The 21,084-nt window shown below is 40.7% G+C and overlaps 1 protein-coding gene across 2 annotated transcripts in view; it reads right to left on the minus strand.

Annotated features, from left to right (window-relative positions):
- dbn1 (drebrin 1) overlaps positions 1-21,084 on the minus strand; it is a 137,174-nt gene that overhangs the window by 23,419 nt on the left and 92,671 nt on the right. For both annotated transcript variants that reach the window (XM_034684198.1, XM_034684199.1), the window contains exons 2-8: positions 13,816-13,871; positions 11,402-11,514; positions 7,336-7,410; positions 6,248-6,391; positions 6,061-6,138; positions 3,613-3,764; positions 2,246-2,303 (exon numbers count right to left, since the gene is read on the minus strand). In XM_034684198.1, the coding sequence (XP_034540089.1) occupies positions 2,246-2,303; positions 3,613-3,764; positions 6,061-6,138; positions 6,248-6,391; positions 7,336-7,410; positions 11,402-11,514; positions 13,816-13,871 (676 nt within the window). The remainder of the gene's footprint in view (positions 1-2,245; positions 2,304-3,612; positions 3,765-6,060; positions 6,139-6,247; positions 6,392-7,335; positions 7,411-11,401; positions 11,515-13,815; positions 13,872-21,084) is intronic.

The raw sequence follows: 21,084 nt of genomic DNA on the forward strand, positions 1-21,084 counted from the left end.
TCTACAGTGAGCACTAGCCTGCACACACTTCTGGCTTAAGCTCTTTTTCCATTTCTTCTTTCTAATCCCTCTCTGTACTCTTTCCTGTTTTCCTCTCTCTCTTCTCTCGTTCCTTATAAAAATGAGGGATATAAGTGTAGATCTGACCCAGCAGTGTCCAGCTGTAACCCAAACAGGCCTCTCTCTTAGCTCTGCTTTTCCTGTCCTCTCTCTTATGCACTCCTCTTTGTTTTCACTCTCTCTTATCCACCTCTCTTTCTACATGAAAATGAGGGAGCAGGGGGACACGAATGGTCTAACCTTGCAGGGGTGAGCTCTAACTCAAACAAGCGTCTCTCCTTGGCTCTGCCTTCCCTGTCGGTCTTTTTAACATCTCTACAGACTCCCCTTTACAGAAAATGGACGAGTAGGGGGATTTAGAGCCGGCAGTGTCAGCTGTACCCAAACTGGCTTTCCTGTCCTCTTTCTAACATCCTTCAAGAGACTCTCCTCTTTGTTTTTTCTCTTCCTTTTCAAGTGTGGAGTATGATGGGCAGTGAGAGCTGGCATGGAGGGGGTGGGTCTCGGACGCTGGAGCTAACTATGAAGCCTCTCCATGAAGAGAAGGTGCCCACTGCTAATCCCAGTGATGGAGTGGCTCGTGCTGCCTCTCTCTCTTCATGTCTGGGTCTGGGGGACATTAGGGGCCATGTATCAGTAAATACTGGGATAAGGACATAGTGGGATGGGTTTCTTCACTGAGTGCCTATCCTGTTCATAAGAGTGCAAGTAGTGTGTGTTTACTGTAAAAACCAGCAGCGTTATGTTTTGAAGCAAATGCATTTTCTGCTCTCAGTTTCCATGACTTAAAACTAGACTTTTTCATAACAGAATGCTTATAACTTCAATTTTAATCCCAAATTGTCAGGGCTGAGGATTAAAAGCCTTAACTCTTCCTGTCCAATTAAAGTGACTAACCATAGACCTTTCTAGAGTCCCTGAGCTTGTTTGTCTCGTAGGTTCCTCTGGATCTCTGCTGCTGTGGATGTGCCAGAACTCCAGCTGCACAACTACTACTAGTCGTCACACCACTATCATCTTACCTCTTCACTCTCCTCTATCCCTCTCCTCCAACTGGTCTCAGCAGATGTGTGTCTAACATGAGTCTGGTCCTGCTGAGGTTTCTGCCTGTTAAAGGAAGTTTGTCCTTGCCGCTGTAAATTGCTAAATGCTGCAAGTGCTCTGCTCATGGTGGATTAAGACGAGATCAGACTGATCCTTTCTGTAAGAGGTGACTGGTCTTATACTGTCTGATGTTGGGTCCTTTGTTAATAATAGAACATAGAGTACGGTCTAGATCTGCCCTGCTTGAGAGAGGATAACTTTTGTAGTGATTTGGCACAATATAAATAAAGATTGATTACGTTTGTGGGATTTAAGAAGTAGCTTCACTGCAAACATGCTGGTTTCTTCTGTCACTTCCAACACACAGGTTTATTTGCATTGTTAAGCCAAGTGGTGAAACCTGTGTGTGTTTTTCAGCATGTGTGTGTGTTTCTTATGTAGTGTGTTTGTTTGTGTTAACTCAGAACAGAGTTAAAGATGTTCTGGAGATAATCTGAGAAATCACAGCTGTGTTAGGACGCTGCAGGCAGCTGATTGCAAAAATGTTCTGATAGTTTTATCTCTGCTCGTAAAACTAAACCACACACACGCACACACACACACACACACACACACACACACACACACACACACACACACACACACACACACACACACACACACACAAATATGGCCTGAACATACTCGCACTGCTTAACTCGCACAGCTTATAATCACTGTTTTCAAACACAAACCCCACTGACACACAAATTGATTTCATCTCCGCATCACAGTTTGAATCCAGCACAGAAACCCAGAGGCATGCAGAACCAGTCTCCATGGTGATTTAAGACAACTAAATTGACTCCAATGAAACACATTCAAGACAACTGAACAGCCCGTCCAACACAAAGGACCAAGTCTGTGGGAGTCAGAGTCATACTTACTAAAAATCCGCAGGCTTTTGTGACCGAGTGTTGTAAACAAGCTCTGGCTTCAGATCTAGGAACATGTGGTACTTTGTGTGGAAGATGAACGGGGAGTTAATGTTGCTGAGTGTTCTGAAGGTGTGTTGGGTTTTTAAACTTTTGATGAATGATTCACGTCCAGTAGAGTCAAATTTAATGATACGACCAAGACAGAAAGAAAGAAAGACACTTACGAGGGTGGTCTGATTCCGCAACCTCTCTCTGGCCTCTTCCTCCTCCACAAGTTGCTTCCTGCTCAATCACACAAACACACAGACGACACTTTACAACCTTTGTTTACTGAGACACATTCTGATATGTGCATTATGTTTATTTCACACTCAGAGGAACAGCTCTCCTGACAGAGGTAGAGATTTATAAGAGGAAATATAAGAAACATGATGGAGGAAAAGAAAGGAGGGAAGAAAGAAAGGACAGAAAAAGAAGAAAAGAAGAATTAATGTAAGAAGAGGGAAGAAAACTGAAAGAATGAAAGACAGAATGAAGGAAAGAAGGAAAGAGAGCAAAAATAGAGTAGAAAGAAAGAGACAGAAGAGGGAGGGAAGGAAGAAAGAAAAAATAAAGTAACAAAAGAAAGAAAGAAGGACTGAAAGACTGAAAAAAAGAAAGAAAGAAGGAATGAAAGAAAGAAAGACAGAAAGAAAGGAAAGAAAGAAAGAAAGAAAGAAAGAAAGAAAGAAATAAAGAAAGAAAGAAAGAAAGAAAGAAAGAAAGGAAAGAAAGAAAAGAATAAAAGAAAGAAAGAAGGAGAAAGAAAAGAAGCAATAACTAGAGCAAGATAGAAAGAAAGACAGAAAGGATGAAAGAAAGAAAGTATGAAGGAAGGTGGGAAGAAAGAAAGCGAAAAATTAGATTAAGGAGGAAGAAAGGAAGAATGAAAGGAGGGAGGGTAAGACAGAAAAATGATAGTGAAAGCAAATAATGAGAGGATCAAACAAAAGAGAAAATAAGGTAATGAAGGAGAAAAAAGAAAGAAAAACAAGATAATGAAAAAGAGAGAAACAAAGAAAAGGAAATATTGAAGGAAAAGAAGAAACAGAAGGAAAATGTCAGAAAGAAAAAATAGAGAGAGAAAGGAGGGAAGGAAGAAAGAAAGAAAGAAAGAAATAAAAGTGGACAGAATGAACAAAGACAGAAGGGAAGGATGGAAAATTTCTAGTTAAAGCAAATAAAGGAGAGGAAACAAAGAAGAGGAAAGAAGGTGATGAAGAAGGAGAAAAAAGAAAGAAAAACAAGAAAAGAAAAAAGACAGAAAAACAAAGAAGAGACAACAAAGAAAAAGGAAAAAATAAATAAGGAAAGGAAGAAAGAAAAGGAAAATGTCAGAAAGAAAAAAGAAAGAAAGAAAGGAATGAAACAACAGCTCAGATACTTGACCACTGAAAACGAGGCCCGTGCATTATTGTTTGCCTCACAGCACTCTGAGGCTCTGAGGTGGATCAGATCACGTGTGAAGGTTTTCACTGATCATAACCCACCTGTGTTTGTCTCCAGGGTTAATATCAACAACCAGCACCTCATGTATTGATTGACTCCTCACCTGTGCTCCTCGATCTGACGCTCCCTCTCGCGGTACCTCTTCTCCCGGCTCTCCTGCTCTTTCCTCTCCAGCTCCATCCGCTCCTCCTCGTAGCGCTGCCGTTCCTCTGCTGCCTTCTTTTTCTCATCCTCCTTCCTGATCTCCTCCTCACGCTGAAGAGGACAGGAGTACATAATATAAGATATTTTCATGCTGAGAGGTAGTGTAGAAGTTTAGAAAGTGTTGCAGTAAAATAAACTCAACCAAAATCTAAAAATCATAACTTATTCATAGAGTCTGCATCTTTTACACAAGTGTAACTTATATTCAGAACCCTTCAGTATGCTGCACAACTCGAGTTATGGATTTCACACGTGTGTAGTGTTAAGCTGAGGATCTGTGGGTGTTTGTTGAGGGTGTTGGTTGTGTTTACATTAATGATTCTTGAAAATGCTGTAAACATGCGCCTTCTTTGAATCGACAAAGCACGATATCAAACAGAGAGAAGGCAGCAAACGAGACGCTGAAAGGAAAAATGTTGACATTTGGTGTGATGGATTATTGAAGATGAATTCTTGAGCATGGCTGTTGTCAGTGTATCCACTGGGTTTAATGATTTGAGCTCTGATGCTGAACTTTAGTTGGTTTTATGTTGGAAGCCTCAGATTTCCAGTGAAGGGCAGATCCAGTGGAAACCCTGCAGCTCTATCAAGCAGACTGTCATTTTACATTTTGTCTGAACTTGTTATGGCCAACACAGCTGCAGGACTCAGAAGCTGTTTGACTTTGCTCTTCACTTTACTCCAAACCCCATGTACTGAGATTTCTGTGAACTATACGCTGTTGAGCATAAACTTAAAACACCTCTTGAGTTCTGGACGCCATCTTGATTATTTAGGGCTAAGCTTAAAGGAGACCCAGTGTGCCGGAAGTGCCCTGACCATGGTACACTCAGTCGCTTCTGGAGATGAGTGCATTAATCTATCAGAGAATCATTTGTCAGGCAGTCCCCTACTGCATCCCATTATTTGTTCTGGGGGACCAATCCACTTTTAAAGACACCCACTTATATAGTGTGTCCTGACTGCTTGGGTAGAAGGTTGCTCGATCAACAATGGGAGTCATCTCACACACCATCTGTCACTGATAGGCATCACCTTCTCGCCAGGGTGGTGGAATAGGAACGTGTTTCCTTTTCATTGTTAGACTGGTTAGATAAATACGACTTAAAGTGGGAAAAGTTTCTCCTTTATATTAACAGCCCTTATTGTGAGACCATAGGATGTAATAGACCCTTTTCTACTCTTTGTCTTGTGTTTAACAGTGTTGAAAATCAACACAGCCTTTCTTTATTCTATTTTATTTCATTCTATTAATTTATTTATTCTTTCATTTATATTTCTTTAATATGTGTACATGTTAATGTACTTTTGTGTACATAAATATGCATATGTGTGTATGGGTATGTGTATAATATATTTTTTTCTCTCATTATTGCTGTAAATTATCTGTCAATTTTATTTTTATAAATAAATTATCTGTCACTTTTATTTTTAATAAATTATCTGTCAATTTCATTTTTTATAAATGAATCATCTGTCAATTTTATTTTATTTTTCTCTGTTTGTTTTGGGATATTTGTATTGATTTCCCTCTTTTTGCCATGAGATACTTTTGTTTTAATGTTGTATTTTCCTTGTTCTTCTTTCTATTAGATTTCCAGGTTATTTTGTACGTTTCTTAAGTCCTCCTTGTGTCTTTCAGTACCTTGTCTTGTGTTGTATTCCTTGTGTGTTTCTTGTCTGTCGTGTTTCCTGTTTTTATTTTGAATTAATCCTCCCTGTGTTTCTGGTTTAGTTTTACTTCCGGAGTTTTCCCTCCATTCTGATTATGTGCTGAGTGTTTCCACCTGTGTCTCGTTTGTATTTAGTCTCTGGTTGTTTTCGAAACCCGCCAACTATACTAGCAGTACGTACTGATTTGGACAAAATTCATGTGTGTTGTATGTGAACAAGAGCAAAATCTGCAGTATGCCAAAACCACCCGGATGTCGTACTGATTCGGGAAAATGTCTCAGTATGCATCAGACCAGTCTCTCTCGTACTGTTTCCCACAATGCACAGCTCTAACGTTCCGCTTCTTCTTTTTTCCGTATATGGCGGGGGGAACTCAGTTTTTAGGTGCTGTGAAAATTATTAAAACCCATATAAATCACTTCTTAACTTTTTTAAATCATAAGAGATGCTAAAGAAGCAGTTTATTAATTCCTTATATTTTAATCTGCAATTGGGTCCTCTCCAGTTTTTCCTAACTAGGAAACTTTTGAAATTATTATTTTATTTTTTTCTGTTTCTTTTTTTATCATATTGTCATTATTTGTGTCTTTACTTGAGTGTTTTTAAGAACTACTAAATTTCAAATCAGAGTAGAACCTTTTGAGTTCCCCACTTTTTTGTTTTCTACACCCACCTTGGCCTGCTCCCAAAACTCCTCTCTATTGATTTTCTTCATCTCCACCTCTGCGTTGGTCTTCTCGTACACGGTGCCCTGAACCAGGAGAGGAAAATAAGGAAAAACATCAAACAGAGACAGAGTAAACACTATAGGTCCCAAAAACTGTTAAATCAACAGTATGTTTAGATTGAAGATGACGTACAACATCTCCATGTTCTTCTTCACGGGTTCTCAGGCGGCTCAGGACTGGACTCGCCACAGCTGCTGTTCCATTGGTCAGCCTCTGCCCGATGGCTGACGCGTCAATGTCCTCCAGACTGCTGGCGTTGACGGTGACTTCCACTCCCTGACAGAGATGAACAGAGATGATGCATGGATCAGATCAGAGGAAGTCTTGGCTGGAGGCTGCGTAACCATAAGAACTGAGAAGCAGTCCCACAGGACTGTTGCCCATCGCTGTCAGACGATGATATATGATGGCCGTCGGTGAGGTCTAAGATTGCTACGAAACTACAGAACACTCGACTTTATTTTTCTCTATAACTCTGAAGAGTTTACACCGATCAGATCTGAACTGTTTCTTTCATGATCTGCTTCAACTTAGTGTCACATTCACCAAACGTTTGTCTGTTTTCTACCAGCTCTCTGCAGAACATTAAACCTGTGGGAGGATCAAAGAGGAGCAAGTGTGTAAATGTGTGTGTAAATATGTGTTTTAGGTGTGTGTGTGTGTGTGTGAGACAGAGACAGAGAGAGCGTGACCAATACCATCTCTTTTTAAGGTACTGTCTCTGTGCTGAGCCCTGAATGACAATCCTCTCTCCCACAGTTTGTGTGTGTGTGTGTGTGTGTGTGTGTGTGTGCGTGTGTGCGTGTGCGTGTGCGCGTGTGTGCGTGTGTGCGTGTGTGCGTGTGTGTGTGTGTGTGTGTGTGTGTGTGTGTGTGAAGTGTCATTAATGTAACTGGCAGTTCTCTCCTCACTCTGACTTTCAACTACCCTTTTTTGGAAAGAACACTCACAAATATAAACACACACTCACTCACACTCAGACAGAGTACCATGATGACACCGATGTTCTCTAATTACAATTAAATCATAGCTGCACAAAAACACAACAAATATATTTTAGAGTTTGACATAAATCTGTTCATATGAATCCTAAACTCGTTATTTAAAAACAGAAGAAGAAGAAGAAGAAGAAGAAGAAGAAGAAGAAGAAGAAGAAGAGGAAGAAGAAGAAGAAGAAGAAGAAGAAGAAGAAGAAGAATGTAAACAGTGTTCGGTCTGACCTGGAAGAAGTCAGCGATGGTGGCGACGTGGCTGGCACACGCACACTTCCTCGCATCCGGCACGTCGTCTCCAACCTGAGAGAATTAAGACAGACATAAAGAGCTTTAAGATAGAGGATAAACTCAGCTGGTAGAGCAGGAGCCCCATATACAATAAACTGTATATACAGAGGCTACAGTCCATGTCCCACTGGTCACAGGATCGATCCCTGGTCCTGACATGATATGGTGCATGTCTTCCACTACTCTCTCTCTCTCCATATTTTCTCTGTCATCAGCTGTCCAGAGTTCATTTCAATGATTTTTTTTATATAACCTTGATTTAACCAGAAAAACCCATTGATATTAAACATCTCATTTACAGGAGGGCCTGACAAGAGTTAAAAAAGAAAGAAGCAAGAAAGACAGTAGAAGGAAACACGAAAGGGGGGAAGACAGGGACAAAAATAGAAAAAGATAGAAAAATAGAAAGTAAAAGGAAGTAAATAAGAGGGAACAAAGGACAGAGGAAAGAAGGTAATAAAGAAGGAGAAAGACAAAAGAAGAACAAGAAAATAGAAAAACAAAGAGACAGAAAAAGGAAATGAACAAGAGACAAAACAGAAAAAGGAAAAAGAGAAAATAATAAATAGAAGGATAATTTCAGAAAGGAAGAAATAAGGGAGGAAACAAGGTAGAAAGACAGGATGAAAGAAAGGAGGAAGGAAGAAAAGAAGGAGGGAAGGAAGAAAGAAAGAAAGAAAGAAAGAAAGAAAGAAGTTTGGTCCATCAGTGCATCATGTTAGCATCCAATGATGTGATATATTGTTTCCTCGTCTGATGATGGGACGATCTTGAGACTCTGTGTCCGTTTCATATTGTTCAGACAGAAACAATAAAAACAGTGAAGTGACGTCAAATCTTGTTTCTCTTCACTTCATGTCATCTTTTTTCTTCTTAGAGGACAGTTTGTCTTCATCTTTGTGTCCGTCTGTGGTCATGTTCCCTCGATCTGTTGTCATCAGGTCTCGTTCACCGTCTGTGCTGGCGTTCGCTCATTAGAGCAGCTGTTTATTCAGACAGTCTGAATGTGATTCAGTAATCACCGCTCATTCAGACTGGCACAATACAAACTCAATTAGCAGCAATTACAGAGAGAAAGACTCAGGAAAGAGTGAGTCTAGTCTAAATTCACTGATATTTATCTCTAAATTACTACATTTAACCACTTCATTCATCCTGTTAGTGTCTGAACGATGACAATATAGAACGAGGAGAGATTCTGCAGTGTTACAGACTTGGTTATACATTTAAGGACATTTTCCTCATTTTTAACATATTTTTGTGTGATTTCAGTCCATTTCTGGTGCATTAAGGTTCAGTTTGCTCTGGTCTGGTGCTCATTAGGTTAAAGTTGTTTTGATTTACACGATCTGGACTTTTCTTGATTAAGTCCAGGTCATATGCACGATCACTCAGGTCCTCTAAAGCAGAATACACACTATAAGATAATCATTTGGGCCTGATCCCTCCTTTAGACAGAAGTCAGCGAAGGGCCTGATTATCTCATGGTTCTTGAGATTACCTTGCCAGGTTTTCTCATGTATGAGGTGAGTTAAAGCTTCTGGGAACATGACTTTGAATATCTAAAATTCATGTAGAATATCAAAATGTAATGTGATATTAAGCATCAACAACAATCTGAGTGACAATAAACATCCACAACTCTGAAAAAACTCTGTTTAAAAACAGCTTATTTTAAAAGTCAGAGCATTTCTCAGGACTGTGTGGGCGTGGCCTAAGTCTTTGATTGACAGGTCAAGAGAGAGTTCACAGCCTGCATGTTTGAGCCGTCTGACTCTGAATCTAAGGACATAAAAACTCAAGCATCTGACAATCAATAGGTTAAAGTGCAGAATGCAGGACACGTCTCCGGTGTCAGATGGAACTGTTTGGCTAAACTCTGAGCTGTTCGGGGAGAGTTAGTGAACCAGTCTTGGGGATAGTTAGTTAACCGGTCCTGGGGAAAGTTAGTGAACCGGTCCTGGGGGAAAAACAGAGTGGAGGTCGGGGGAGAGCTTCAGCCACTCGACTGCGGCTCAACTAAACCGCGGCCCAAAGTTTCCCAAAATCCACCGCAGTTGGAAAATAGAAGAATGCCAACCAGCTGTCATCTTCTCCGGTGGATGTGCAGACAGAGATTGCAGACGAGCACAGCGGTGCAAAGAGCAGGGAGGCAGCTATACGGACGATTACACTGAACAAAAATATAAACGCTAAGCTTTTGTTTTTGCTCCCATTTTTCATGAGCTGATCCTGGGCTGGAGTAGTTACATGTGGTCTGCGATGGTGAGGCCAGTTGGATGTACTGCCAAATTCTCTGAAACGCCTTTGGAGACGGCTTATGGTAGAGAAATGAACATTCAATTCACAGGCAACAGCTCTGGTGGACATTCCTACAGTCAGCAAGCCAATTGCACGCTCCCTCAAAACTTGCGACATCTGTGGCGTTGTGCTGTGTGATAAAACTGCACATTTTAGAGTGTCCTTTTATTGTGGCCAGCCTAAGGCACATCTGTGCAATAATCATGTTGTCTAATCTGCATCTTGATATGCAACACCTGTGAGGTGGATGGATTATCTGGGCAAAGGAGAAGTGCTCACTAATGGCCCATTTCCACCGGCCCATCTTAGCCCTAGTCTACGCGACTTGAGCCGACTCTACTTGGTTTGTGTTGCGTTTCCACGGGTGCGGTACCTCGTGTCAGATACCAGTTTTTCGTACCTGTTCTGCTCTGGTTCAAAGTGATGCCCAACACAGGAATCAAACCCGCCATTTTAAAAAAACAACATCAGTACTCTTTTGCTCTTCTTTTGCTTTCTTCTCTCGCTCTCGCTCGCGACAAAAAAGCCACAGACCAAGCAACAAGTAAACCATTGCCTCCATGTCCTCCATTGTTTGTGATCGTTGTGTTTGTGTTGCGTTCAAAATGACGTGTGCAGCAGTTTCGTGCAGCTGTGTTATGACGACCCCGCCCACTACTACTCGGGCTGGTGGAAAAGGTATTCAAACCGAGTAGAGTCGAGTAGAGCTGAGTCGAGTCGAGTAGGGCTGGAACTGTGTAGTGGAAAAGGGCCATAACACAGATTTCGACACATTTATGAACCATATTTGAGAGAAATAGTCCTTTTGTGCATGTTGAAAAAGTCTGAGATCTTTGAGTTCAGCTCATGAAAAATGGGAGCAAAAACAAAAGTGTTGCGTTATATTTTTGTTCAGTGTATGTACGTGATTAGCAAACAAGCTAACGGTAAAAGAGGATGCAGAAAAGAGTTCGCTCACACGTCAGGAGGCGGAGTCATTTTGTTGAACATGTGTGCACGTGACTCAGTGTTTTCTTTTTAAGTTTGGTTAGATATTTATGTAGAAATAAATATCCAAGTTAACCCCGCCTTTTTTAACCTAGCCTTAGAACGTAATCAAAAACTTGACTGTCAATATTTCAAAAAATGATTAAAGTTCAGTACTAACATTTTTAAACATATACTAGTATGTAAATGTGACTATAAATATCATAGATGTTTTTTGTTGATTTGGGTTACCAGAGGCTCTAAGTGTGATTTTACTCCCATGATCTGCTCAGAAGACGAGGGATTGTCAGGTCATGTATATTTGATGTTCTTATCTTGTACTGTAATTTTGAAGCAGCCAGGCTCCAGAGTTTCCTTTGAGGTAAATTCAGTTTTATTTAATCTTTGAGCAGTTGTGTTGGATTGAAATAAACTGCACAGGTGTATCTAATGAAGTTGAAGGTGAGTGTAAATCTGCACCTTTAAATTGCTGCTGTAGCTTTATTTCCTGCTGATGGAGCAGCTCTGATGATGAAAAAAGAAGCAGGTTTCCAGTTTTGAGTCTGTCCCTGTCCTCGTTTAACAAACTGCTGCATTAGAAATGTGCTCTGACCCTTAATGACTCTCGTAACATGCATTAATACCTCTCAGGACATTTCAGAGCGTGTCGGTGTGTGTATGTGCAGCGCCACATTCGGCTCCTCCTCCATCGCCTTCCTCCCCCTAGTCAACTCACCCAGTTGATGAGGATGTATCGTGGCAGGGCGGAGTTGGGCTCCTTCAGGCTGCAGAATCCATACATCACCCTCCCACTGTCAAAGGTCAGAGTGATCTCTGGCAGACCACCCCCTACACCACAGAAGAAGAAAGCACTTTAATATCACAGCAAAGACACAGAGAGCTCTGCTTTTAGATCCAAACCAGCATCAGACATGACTTTATAGACCTAATGAATTCTGATTACGAGCTGGATGTGTCTCCTGGTTTTCATCACTTCTGATGAGGCTCGGCTTATTCTGTGAGTCTAATGTAATCATCAGCACAGACGTCCTGACTATAAAACCATACATGAGAGGAATAAAGTGGAGCTACTACAGAAGAGTGTCACTACGTCTCTCCTCTGAGAGATGTGAATATTTTAGGAAACACAATCTGCACTGTAAACCTCAGAGTATTCTTCCCTCTATTGTTTTTCTCTTCAGAACCAGCAGACCACACTCATGTTGTGTGTTTGTGTGTTTGTGTGTGTGTGTACACTTCATTCACTGCACTGATGTCTGAGGCTCTACACACTGAGATAAAGAGAACAGCATCTTAATCTGAGGAATAGGTTCAACACTCTGAAACACACCGCTGTTGATCTGCCTGACAAAACCTGCAGGCAGTGATGGAAGGCAGTTTCAGATCTACTCCTGTAGTTTATTCTAGGTAAGGGTCATTTTATTATTTTATGACTGAAGTTTTTAGCATTGCACGAAAATGTAGCTTCTTTATCACCAAAAAACAGTTTGAACATGGAATAATTTCAATGTGGATCCAGCTGCAACCTGTACAGAATTTGTAATATTTGTAGCAGAGTATGTCAGCAAAGCTGAGGGAGCTCGTCCACCCTGAACCTGGATTCTATTTCCCATACCTACCTGCTAACCATACATTATCCCGCTTATTACCCGGCTACTAACTTAAAATACAAATACGTTGTTAAACACATTGGTTAGAGATTATTTTATTGATTTAAAATAATTTATGTTTACAATTTTTAAAAATAGTCCCAGTGATTCCTCGTCAGTTAGCATTCCATGGTGATGGATTCTTGTCTGCCTGTTGCGGTGGATTGAACATGAAACTGTCCTCATTCAGCTCTCCTTCTTCTCTGAGCTCTGTGGTTCACACACCTTTAAAAATAAACTAATGTCACAACTTTGAACCCTGCTGCTATCATCACCACCGCTCATGGGTTAAGTTTCTTTGTAGAGATCACTAACCTAAAGTTTCTCTCACCTGCTCCACTCCTTGCTCATTAAGATGGACAGGATCCAATATGTAAACATCCGTAGCCTGCTGATTTTGATGCTAATGGAAGCTAACGGTTTCCCCTTACCTTACGGTCTATGGTGTCAACAAGCAGAAGCTAAATGTGTCTGAACTCTTTCCCACGGATTGATTTGACATGACGTATGATCAGTTTGTGTTGCTCATGTTAGTGAAAGTGAATAACCTCTGTGATAAGAGAGCCGGGGAATAAGTATGTATGACGTATAGTGAGGTTATTATAGCAGATTTTCACCAGGCTTTCTCATTTATCACCCAGATCTCATGCTGATGATTCGGATAAAAATTCTTAATAGCAAGAGCGATGCCAGGGACAACCCGATCACACATGTCCTACTAAATCAATCCGGGGAAAGACGGCACATTTCATCTCTGCCTGTTAACACTGTGGCAAAACATTATTATTCTGTTAGCACTCCAAATCAGTCATCCTAACAACAAATACAATACAATTTTAATATTTAGTTTATTTCCTACGAAGTCACAATTTGTGCAGAAAGCCTTGACCCTTGAATGTGTCCTTGTTTACATGCCTCTGTTGAGATATTTAAACGTTTTAATGCTTTAAAAGATGCCCTGATTATGTTTTTTTTTCTAATTTCTCAGAATAATATGGTAAACGTTTGTCCTTTCACCACCAGAGACAAATAAACCACATACACATAATAAAAACAAGATAAATGTGCCTCAGAGTGATTTTAGTTTAGGGCCTATTTGCTAATTTGTCTGCATTCGTCCGGACAAAACCGTGACACAATAACAGTCTGGAAATCTGTCTGCAGGGAGTATGAGTGTGTGAGTGTGTGTGTGTAGGAAATAAGGAGTATTCTCATTAAATTATAATGATCATGCAGCGCTTCATTATCTGCAGTAATAATGACTCCAGCCCTCTGACGGCTAAAAAGACAATCAGCTCTAAGAGAACATGCTAATTTCTTTCCCCCAATGCAACAAAAGAACCTGCAGAGCTCATCAAACCTGCAAATTACAACCATCTCACACATGATGTTAGCGTGTTTCTGAAGAGCTGGGTCCGTTAAAACAGCAAGAGAGGAAGAAATTAAATTATTTTACTGGTTTAGAAAAGCTTAGACTCACCTCCTGATGATGCCAGTATCAAATCATTGCTCTCGTCCTCATATGTGTACAAGGCCCTGCAAGACAGACGGAGAAGGATAGTTTGTGTTAGAGACAAAGAACATGTCTGTTCAGCTAAATAGAGGTATGAAGTGACAAATCAGCAGCTTTCATTTCATCATGATGATTTAAGCCTTTAACACCTGCTTTCTTTTATAATCGATCGATCATTTCGGACATGTTTCAATCAACAAAACTCAACATGCATGGCCAACCTAGTTCCTCCGTGAATCACACGCCACTTCTTCCCAACACTCCAAATCCCAACTCTATTATTTATATTGTACTTGCTTTTATGATCCATGAAAAGACATCAGTATAAAGTTAAGTTCGTTTCACAACCAGTTAAAAACTCCTCACAGGAGTGTTGAGCATCTCTTGATTACATATAATCTCACTAAAGTTAGGGCGCCCACAAATGAGCTACAAATGTTCTCGTTTCAGAGAGGTGCTCAAATATTTTTCGGTTCGTTATGAAGCCTTGGTGGATTATCTGTCCCACTTAGATCTTTCTTTCTTTCTTCATGGGTACATTACAAAGTTTGATAAATGTGGGAACTGTGCATCACATGTTGCAGAAACACATCTTTTCACACTCTCTTTAATCAACAACTATTCTAACATTAGAAACACATCAAAACTGATTTTATTCACACACTGTTCTCACTCTCCGTCCTCTCTCAGTTTGACCTCTGCTGACCTGCTCTATCGTCTTTGTTCTTAACAATAAATGCAATCATTCCCACTGCCATATGCACATACAGTCTACACTCACTGTTATATGAAATCAATTACATGCACAACCACAAAGCCTCATGTGTGAACCTTTCGGGTAAGGTTGAATGAAGGTGACAGAGATTATAGGTTAGTCCACATCAGCAGATTAAAACTGACGACCTCGCTGTGTAATCTGTTGAACTGAAGGGCTGGAAAGAACTCATTATATCAATATATAACAATTTTAAAGATTAAAAAAACAAAGCTTGAAGTCTGGAAAGTGTCAAATTAAGGAAATTATAATCACTACAGAGTCCCTCCTCTCCGGTATCACCGAAAAACTCACTTCCTCGCCTCAGACGGGTCCAGGATGCAGCAGCTCAGCTTCTTACTGATGATAATAGACATCACATCATTCCCAACATCGCTTCCCTCTGTGTGTTTCTGTCTGTTTTAGAATTGATTTAAAGATTTGACTGATCACTTTTAAAGCTTGTTTGGCAATAAAATTGTAAAGGGCATTTTGAGCTTCAGGTGGGGCCCTTCAGGTTTTTCCAAAGCCAAGACTGAAAGCTCAAAGAGACTTTGCTGTTTCCATCGGGGCCTGCAAGACATGCTTCCAGCTTTGGAGGCAGAGGGACATTTTTATACTACATAGATGAATCATTTTTTTTATCAATAAAATCATCTTTAAATAAATATTTTGTGTTGTTGTCTTTAGTTGGTAGCCAAATAATAAACTGGGCACTTGAACAGGGGAGCATGCAAATAAGAATCCCATAAGGCTGAGGAGATATCTTCCACTTCACCCGCTCACCCTGTTATGATTCTAATTTTCATACCCACCTGCTACTTTAATTATCCCTCATGAATCTAGACCTTACATAAATTAAGCTAGGTAGGATTTCTGTCTCAGTCATGTTAGACAACTACTTTGCTTTTTATCAATGCAGAAAACTCCCTTCATCCCATGTTACTCCAGCATCAAACTGTATCTGGTGTATAGTCTTTAAATGCTGTATACATCAGTGATATGATGTTTTTTACAGACTCATGTACCACTGTAAAAGTGTTTTATAGTTACGGTGACCTCATGCTGCTGTTTCAGCCTCAGGCTTTTAGTCTGGACTCAGTCTGACTTTCTGCTGACCTCACCTCCCCTCCCCCCCTGTGCTGTCTGAATCTGCAGAGTCACTTTTTCTCTCTTCATGCCAGACTGGGTCTGCATTTCCCAACACCAATCACAATATCTCCTCTTTTACAATACCCATCCTCCTTTCTGAATGTCAGTCTGACTCCAGTCAGGAAAAATGGAAGACTTTTCCTCACATCTAGCTTTACGATCATACCGGGATGAAATGGGTTAGAAGCGAGGAGAAAATATATGTATAATAATATATAATATATCATATACCTATAAGTTAGGGTGTGACGTCCACCCTAAACCATACATTGAAACTAGGGAGTTTGTAACTTAAGTTGTGTCATTGTTTGGTTTCACCACAGAGCTGTAAGGTTCATCTTAACTAGTAGATCGTAACGTCCAAACTTATCTAAATAATGTTGCAGATATGATGTTTTCACTCGGTTTGGCCAATCAGTGAACAGCTTTGTTCTTAATGGGGTGTTTAAGTGCTGACTCTTGTTAGCCACATTGCCTCTAAACAAGCTAACAAATAATCATAACCAAGTGCTGAATGCATCAAAGCAATAACACATATGGCTCCAAAATTAAGCAGTCGTGAAGACAGAGATTTGTAACTTCAAGAGGACTCAAAGGTTATAGAAGCACTACGTTTTAAATATCTACTCTCACTACTTTTTAAACTACTGCTTAACATTCAGGGAGCAGTGACATGACCGTCATTTGTCAGTCTATCAGGACATGATAATAATATATGAGCCTCCCCCCCGAGCATGACGTCACTCACAAGAAGATGGGAACATGGTCTGTTATGTTGTTTGGGTTCTTGTTATTTTATTGTTGGAGTTATTTTGACTTTGTGTTCTTTATTCCTTCGTATGTATGCTTTTGCTTTTACATCAAAGCACTTAAAGGCGCTATAAAAATTAAGTCGTTATTGTTGTAACAGTGAAGTTTAAGGGAGAAACCAGCATCAAACCAGAAGTCCAAGTAAAACCAGGAGGCAGGAAAAGAAAGATTGAAGGGGGATCATATAGACGGGGAAACAAAGAGAGCAAGAGGAGCAGGGATTAAAAAGATGACAGATAATAAAGACAACAGAGTAAAGAAAAGGGGGATGAGAAAGAAGGAGAGAAAGCATTTAAGATTATCAAGGAGATAGAGAGAGCATGTCTCCATAAATAATTCTCTTTGCAGCAGACAGCTGTTTATTATTCATATAAAGCCCTCGTGACCCAGAAACAGCTCAGTGTGAGCACAGCTGGAGGAAGAGAGGGAGGAAGAGGAGAGAGTAAAAGAGGAAGATGCAAGAATAAAAATTAAAAGAGGACACAAAAGGGGATAAGAAGAGAAACAGGAGGATATAGGATGTGGAGGCATCCAGGAGAATCAGTTAATCTACTAATCAAGGTTTTCCCACGTCATCAACAGAGAGTGCACTTTTACGTTTGGTTCATCTTTTCTACCAATCAGAGGCAAATCTGTACTAATCTGAACACATCCCACAGTATCATTCTTCACCTGCAATGAAAAAAATAAAATACTAGACACATGTCAGAATTAAAATTTTCATGTTTGTGTTTAAGTAACAAAAACGGACTTGTCTCAATTCTCTAGTGCCTCCTTGTCTCCTCTGGCCTCTGTCCTGTGACATGGATATTGATCTCAGTGTGCCATCTGGATAATCTCAAAAATACTAAAATGTATCTCAAAGAGACAGCAAAAAGGAGGCTGCACAGGTGATCATTTGGGGAGATCTGAGAAATACAGCTGAGAATCAACAACCATGAAAATGTAAGTTATTATGGCTGTTCTGTTCTGTTATCTGTTTCATTCCTTGAAAACAGGCGATAACAGCACAATGGAGAGATGACGCAACCATGCCACAGGTCAGGTTAAACCCACATCACTTTGAAATGTTGGCTCTGAAGCACCGATGTCTTATTCTTTCAATCTCAGATCCTCTCTTCAATCTTTGAAGATTTGGCCTTTAGGGGCAGGGCTAATGTTTCATCGTTTCTGATTGAGCCTGGATTAGCCTGAATATGAATCTTATGTTTTTCTTCCCCAAAATATAACAAGTTACAATTTATATCTACCCTAAAACATATAACCCCCAATACAAATAAAACAACAGCATGTGAGTGTTTTATGTTGTAACAGTCAGAAACTAATTGTTGTAATACAGCTGCAATACCAGGTAGCACCACAAGGGGGTGCACCCTTTCTGATTTCGTCTTGTTATACAGAGAAGTTGCTACTCTGTTATCCCTTTTCAACCAAGGCAGTTTCAGGGCCGGTTCGGAGCCGGTGCTCAATTGAGAATCGTTTTTTCGTGTTTCGACTGCAAGTGAACCAGTTCCCGGCTGGAAAAAACGGTTCCAGAGCGGCTCCACCTCTTTGCTGGTCTAGAACCACAAATCTCTTATGTCAGGGGCGAGGTGTGGGGTTGCCGTGATCAAAAACACAAACCAAACATGTTTCCGCCATTGTCCTGCAGCAAACAAATCAAAGAGACTAATGGATTCCAACGCAAAGCAGTGGTTGGCTAACGAGACAAGCCACTGTTGTCCGCCATCGTTGTTGTTGTGAGGGGAAGTTGGGAAAGCTTGGAAAAGCGGTCACGTAAATCTGACGTCATGACGTGCCTCTTCCACGGGCTTGAGTGGGTGGAAAAACAAACGGGTGCCGTGTTTGTTCCTGAGTTCAACCAGCTCCCAACCAGCGTGAGCAACAGCCGGGAAATACAACCCGGTTCGTGTTGGTCGAAAAGAGTTATCTGAGAATGCAGTTGTTATTACGCTCAGACCAAGAGACGAGTTGGTGTAAGCTGTACCTATTTGTCATGTATGATTTATGAATATAGCGCCGTGGAGACCTGGCATTATAAGGTTGAATGTTCATTTCGGTGTAATAAACTGCTGTGAGGAGATCCCCACTCTATCGCCTGGAAGCTTTCTGATGCTACTTGCTATCTCTGGTGGATTGCTAACTGCAAGACCAATAGCTCTCTCTACCTTCACCAGCCGTGTCACAATGTGATCTGCCACTACACTAAGTAGACTAAGTAGACTAAGCAAGTGCAGCCCCAACAAGCTGATAAGAGTCAAAATGGTGTCACCTGTTTGGATTTTTTTCACTGTTTGGTAGGAGGATGACACAATGCTACTTGCAAATCACACAAGAAGGAGTAAAGTCAGCTAAAAAACTGCCATCACAATGAAAATGTACTGAAGGAGTATGAAGCAACATTTGCCACAGCTAGCATTAGCACCAAAAATGTGTGTGCTCTAGTTCTGATTCAACATGCAGATAGTTTACCAGAGACAACCCAAAGCTGAAGCAACGAATGACAAATTTGCAGCACTTGATGACCCAGCCTTTTCAAACGTAGGAGACTAAAGATTTCACAAGCCAATCAGCTGATGGCGAATTTGGAACAGTATCTGAGCCAACGCCACTTTGCAGACGTATCCCTGCCTTCTCTGTAGGATGTGATCTCTACACTCATTCACAGTCTGATCCAGAACAAGTCAGACTCCTGACATCAGTCCAGTGAGTACGCTTAGTTTGACGGCCCGGTGACTTGATGAAGACTTTGATATGAGAAGGACATCACTTCATCCACAGGAGTGATTTCCATTACAATGGGCTACTACCATGTAAGCATATTTTACCCTATTAATCTGAGCCTTCCTTCCCCTCAGGTGTGCATAAACTTCACATTTTGAAATAAAAACATGCACAGAAATGTATCTTGTTAATCTAATCCACTCATAAAACTCCTAATAATGTATCCCTACTTCTGTAAATGACATGGGGAAGGTCGTGCTGAAATCTTTTACTTGACATAAAGTGACATCTCTAAAAATACACATCCAGAATGCAGGTCACAGAGGATGGCTTCATTTTTCACTGTGTATCAAGTGAAGCAAATGATTTGTCTCATGTGTGCTTTTCCGTCATCATATCATAGCTGAACACCTATGGGAGGTATACTATGTGACCTATATTCAGTGTGTATGTCTGTGTGTGTGTGTGTGTGTGTGTGTGTGTGTGTGTGTGTGTGTGTGTGTGTGTGTGTGTGTGTGTGTGTGTGTGTGTGTGTGTGGTGCGCCCACGCTGCCTTTGATGTGCAGAAGAAGAATCAGTGTGGTGTTTCTAACTGGAGGCGGTACAACAGCTCTGCTCTATGATCTTCTCTGTAGGTGTGATCTGTTTGCTGTTACAGAGACATTAGCATCATGTTAGCATTCTTTTTTTTAAAATTATTACATAATACATTCATTATTATCACCTACACAGAGTTATAATTAAAATGCAGCAGTAGAAACACGTAGCAGAGAGCACAGAGAGAGAAATAATGTAGGGTTTTATTGTCACAACTTTTACAGATTGAGATTTTTATTTCATGTTTCCTGTTTTTAACAAATAGGGGACTGAGTCTAGACAACATTAAGATATCTCCTTCTCCTGTTGTACAAAGATGAAGACAAAATCAACTTCTCCCTCACATTTAATAACACCACTCTGAATCCATCACCCCATATTCAAAACCTCGATATAATTTTTGACACCAACCTCACCTTTGAAAAACAAATCACCCATATCACCAAAACCGCCTTCTTTCACCTGAAAAACATTGCCTGACTCCGCCCACTACTCTCCTTCCCTGCCGCTGAAACCCTGATCCATTCTTGCATCACCTCAAGAACCGACTACTGTAACAGCATCTTATGCGGTTCATCATCCAAAGTCCTCAATAAACTCCAGTACATCCAGAACTCAGCTGCCCGTCTACTCACTCACTCTTGTTCCTGTGATCACATCACCCCTGTCCTCCAAAACCTCCACTGGCTCCCTGTCCCCCAATGCATTCACTTCAAACTCCTCCTCCCCCTGACCTACAAAGCCCTCCATCACCTGGTTCCCTCCTATCTCACTGATCTGCTTCACACTCACAACCTCTCCCGTGCTCTCCAGTCCTCCAATGAAAACCTTCTCTCCCCAACCTGTAGGACCAAGCACTGAACCTGGGGCGACAGGGCTTACTCCATTGTTGCCCCCGCTCTCTGGAACTCCCTCCCCAAACAGATTTGCAACTCCAGTGACCTACAAACATTCAATTCCCAGCTCCAAACTCGCCTCTTCAGAACTTCTTTAACTGTTAATGTTTTTATGTCCACTGTGTTTCTATTTTGTTTATTTTATTCTGTCTTTTGATGTGTGTTATTTGTGAAGTGTCTTTGAGTTTTTTGAGAAGCACTATATAAATAAAATGTATTATTATTAACAATTTTGACGTCTCGCCCCCTCTGCTAACCAGTGACTCACTGATGAAACTCCTCAGGTTGGTTCAAACGTCACAT

This window comes from Notolabrus celidotus, chromosome 5, assembly GCF_009762535.1.
Source record: "Notolabrus celidotus isolate fNotCel1 chromosome 5, fNotCel1.pri, whole genome shotgun sequence".
Taxonomy (NCBI): domain Eukaryota; kingdom Metazoa; phylum Chordata; class Actinopteri; order Labriformes; family Labridae; genus Notolabrus; species Notolabrus celidotus.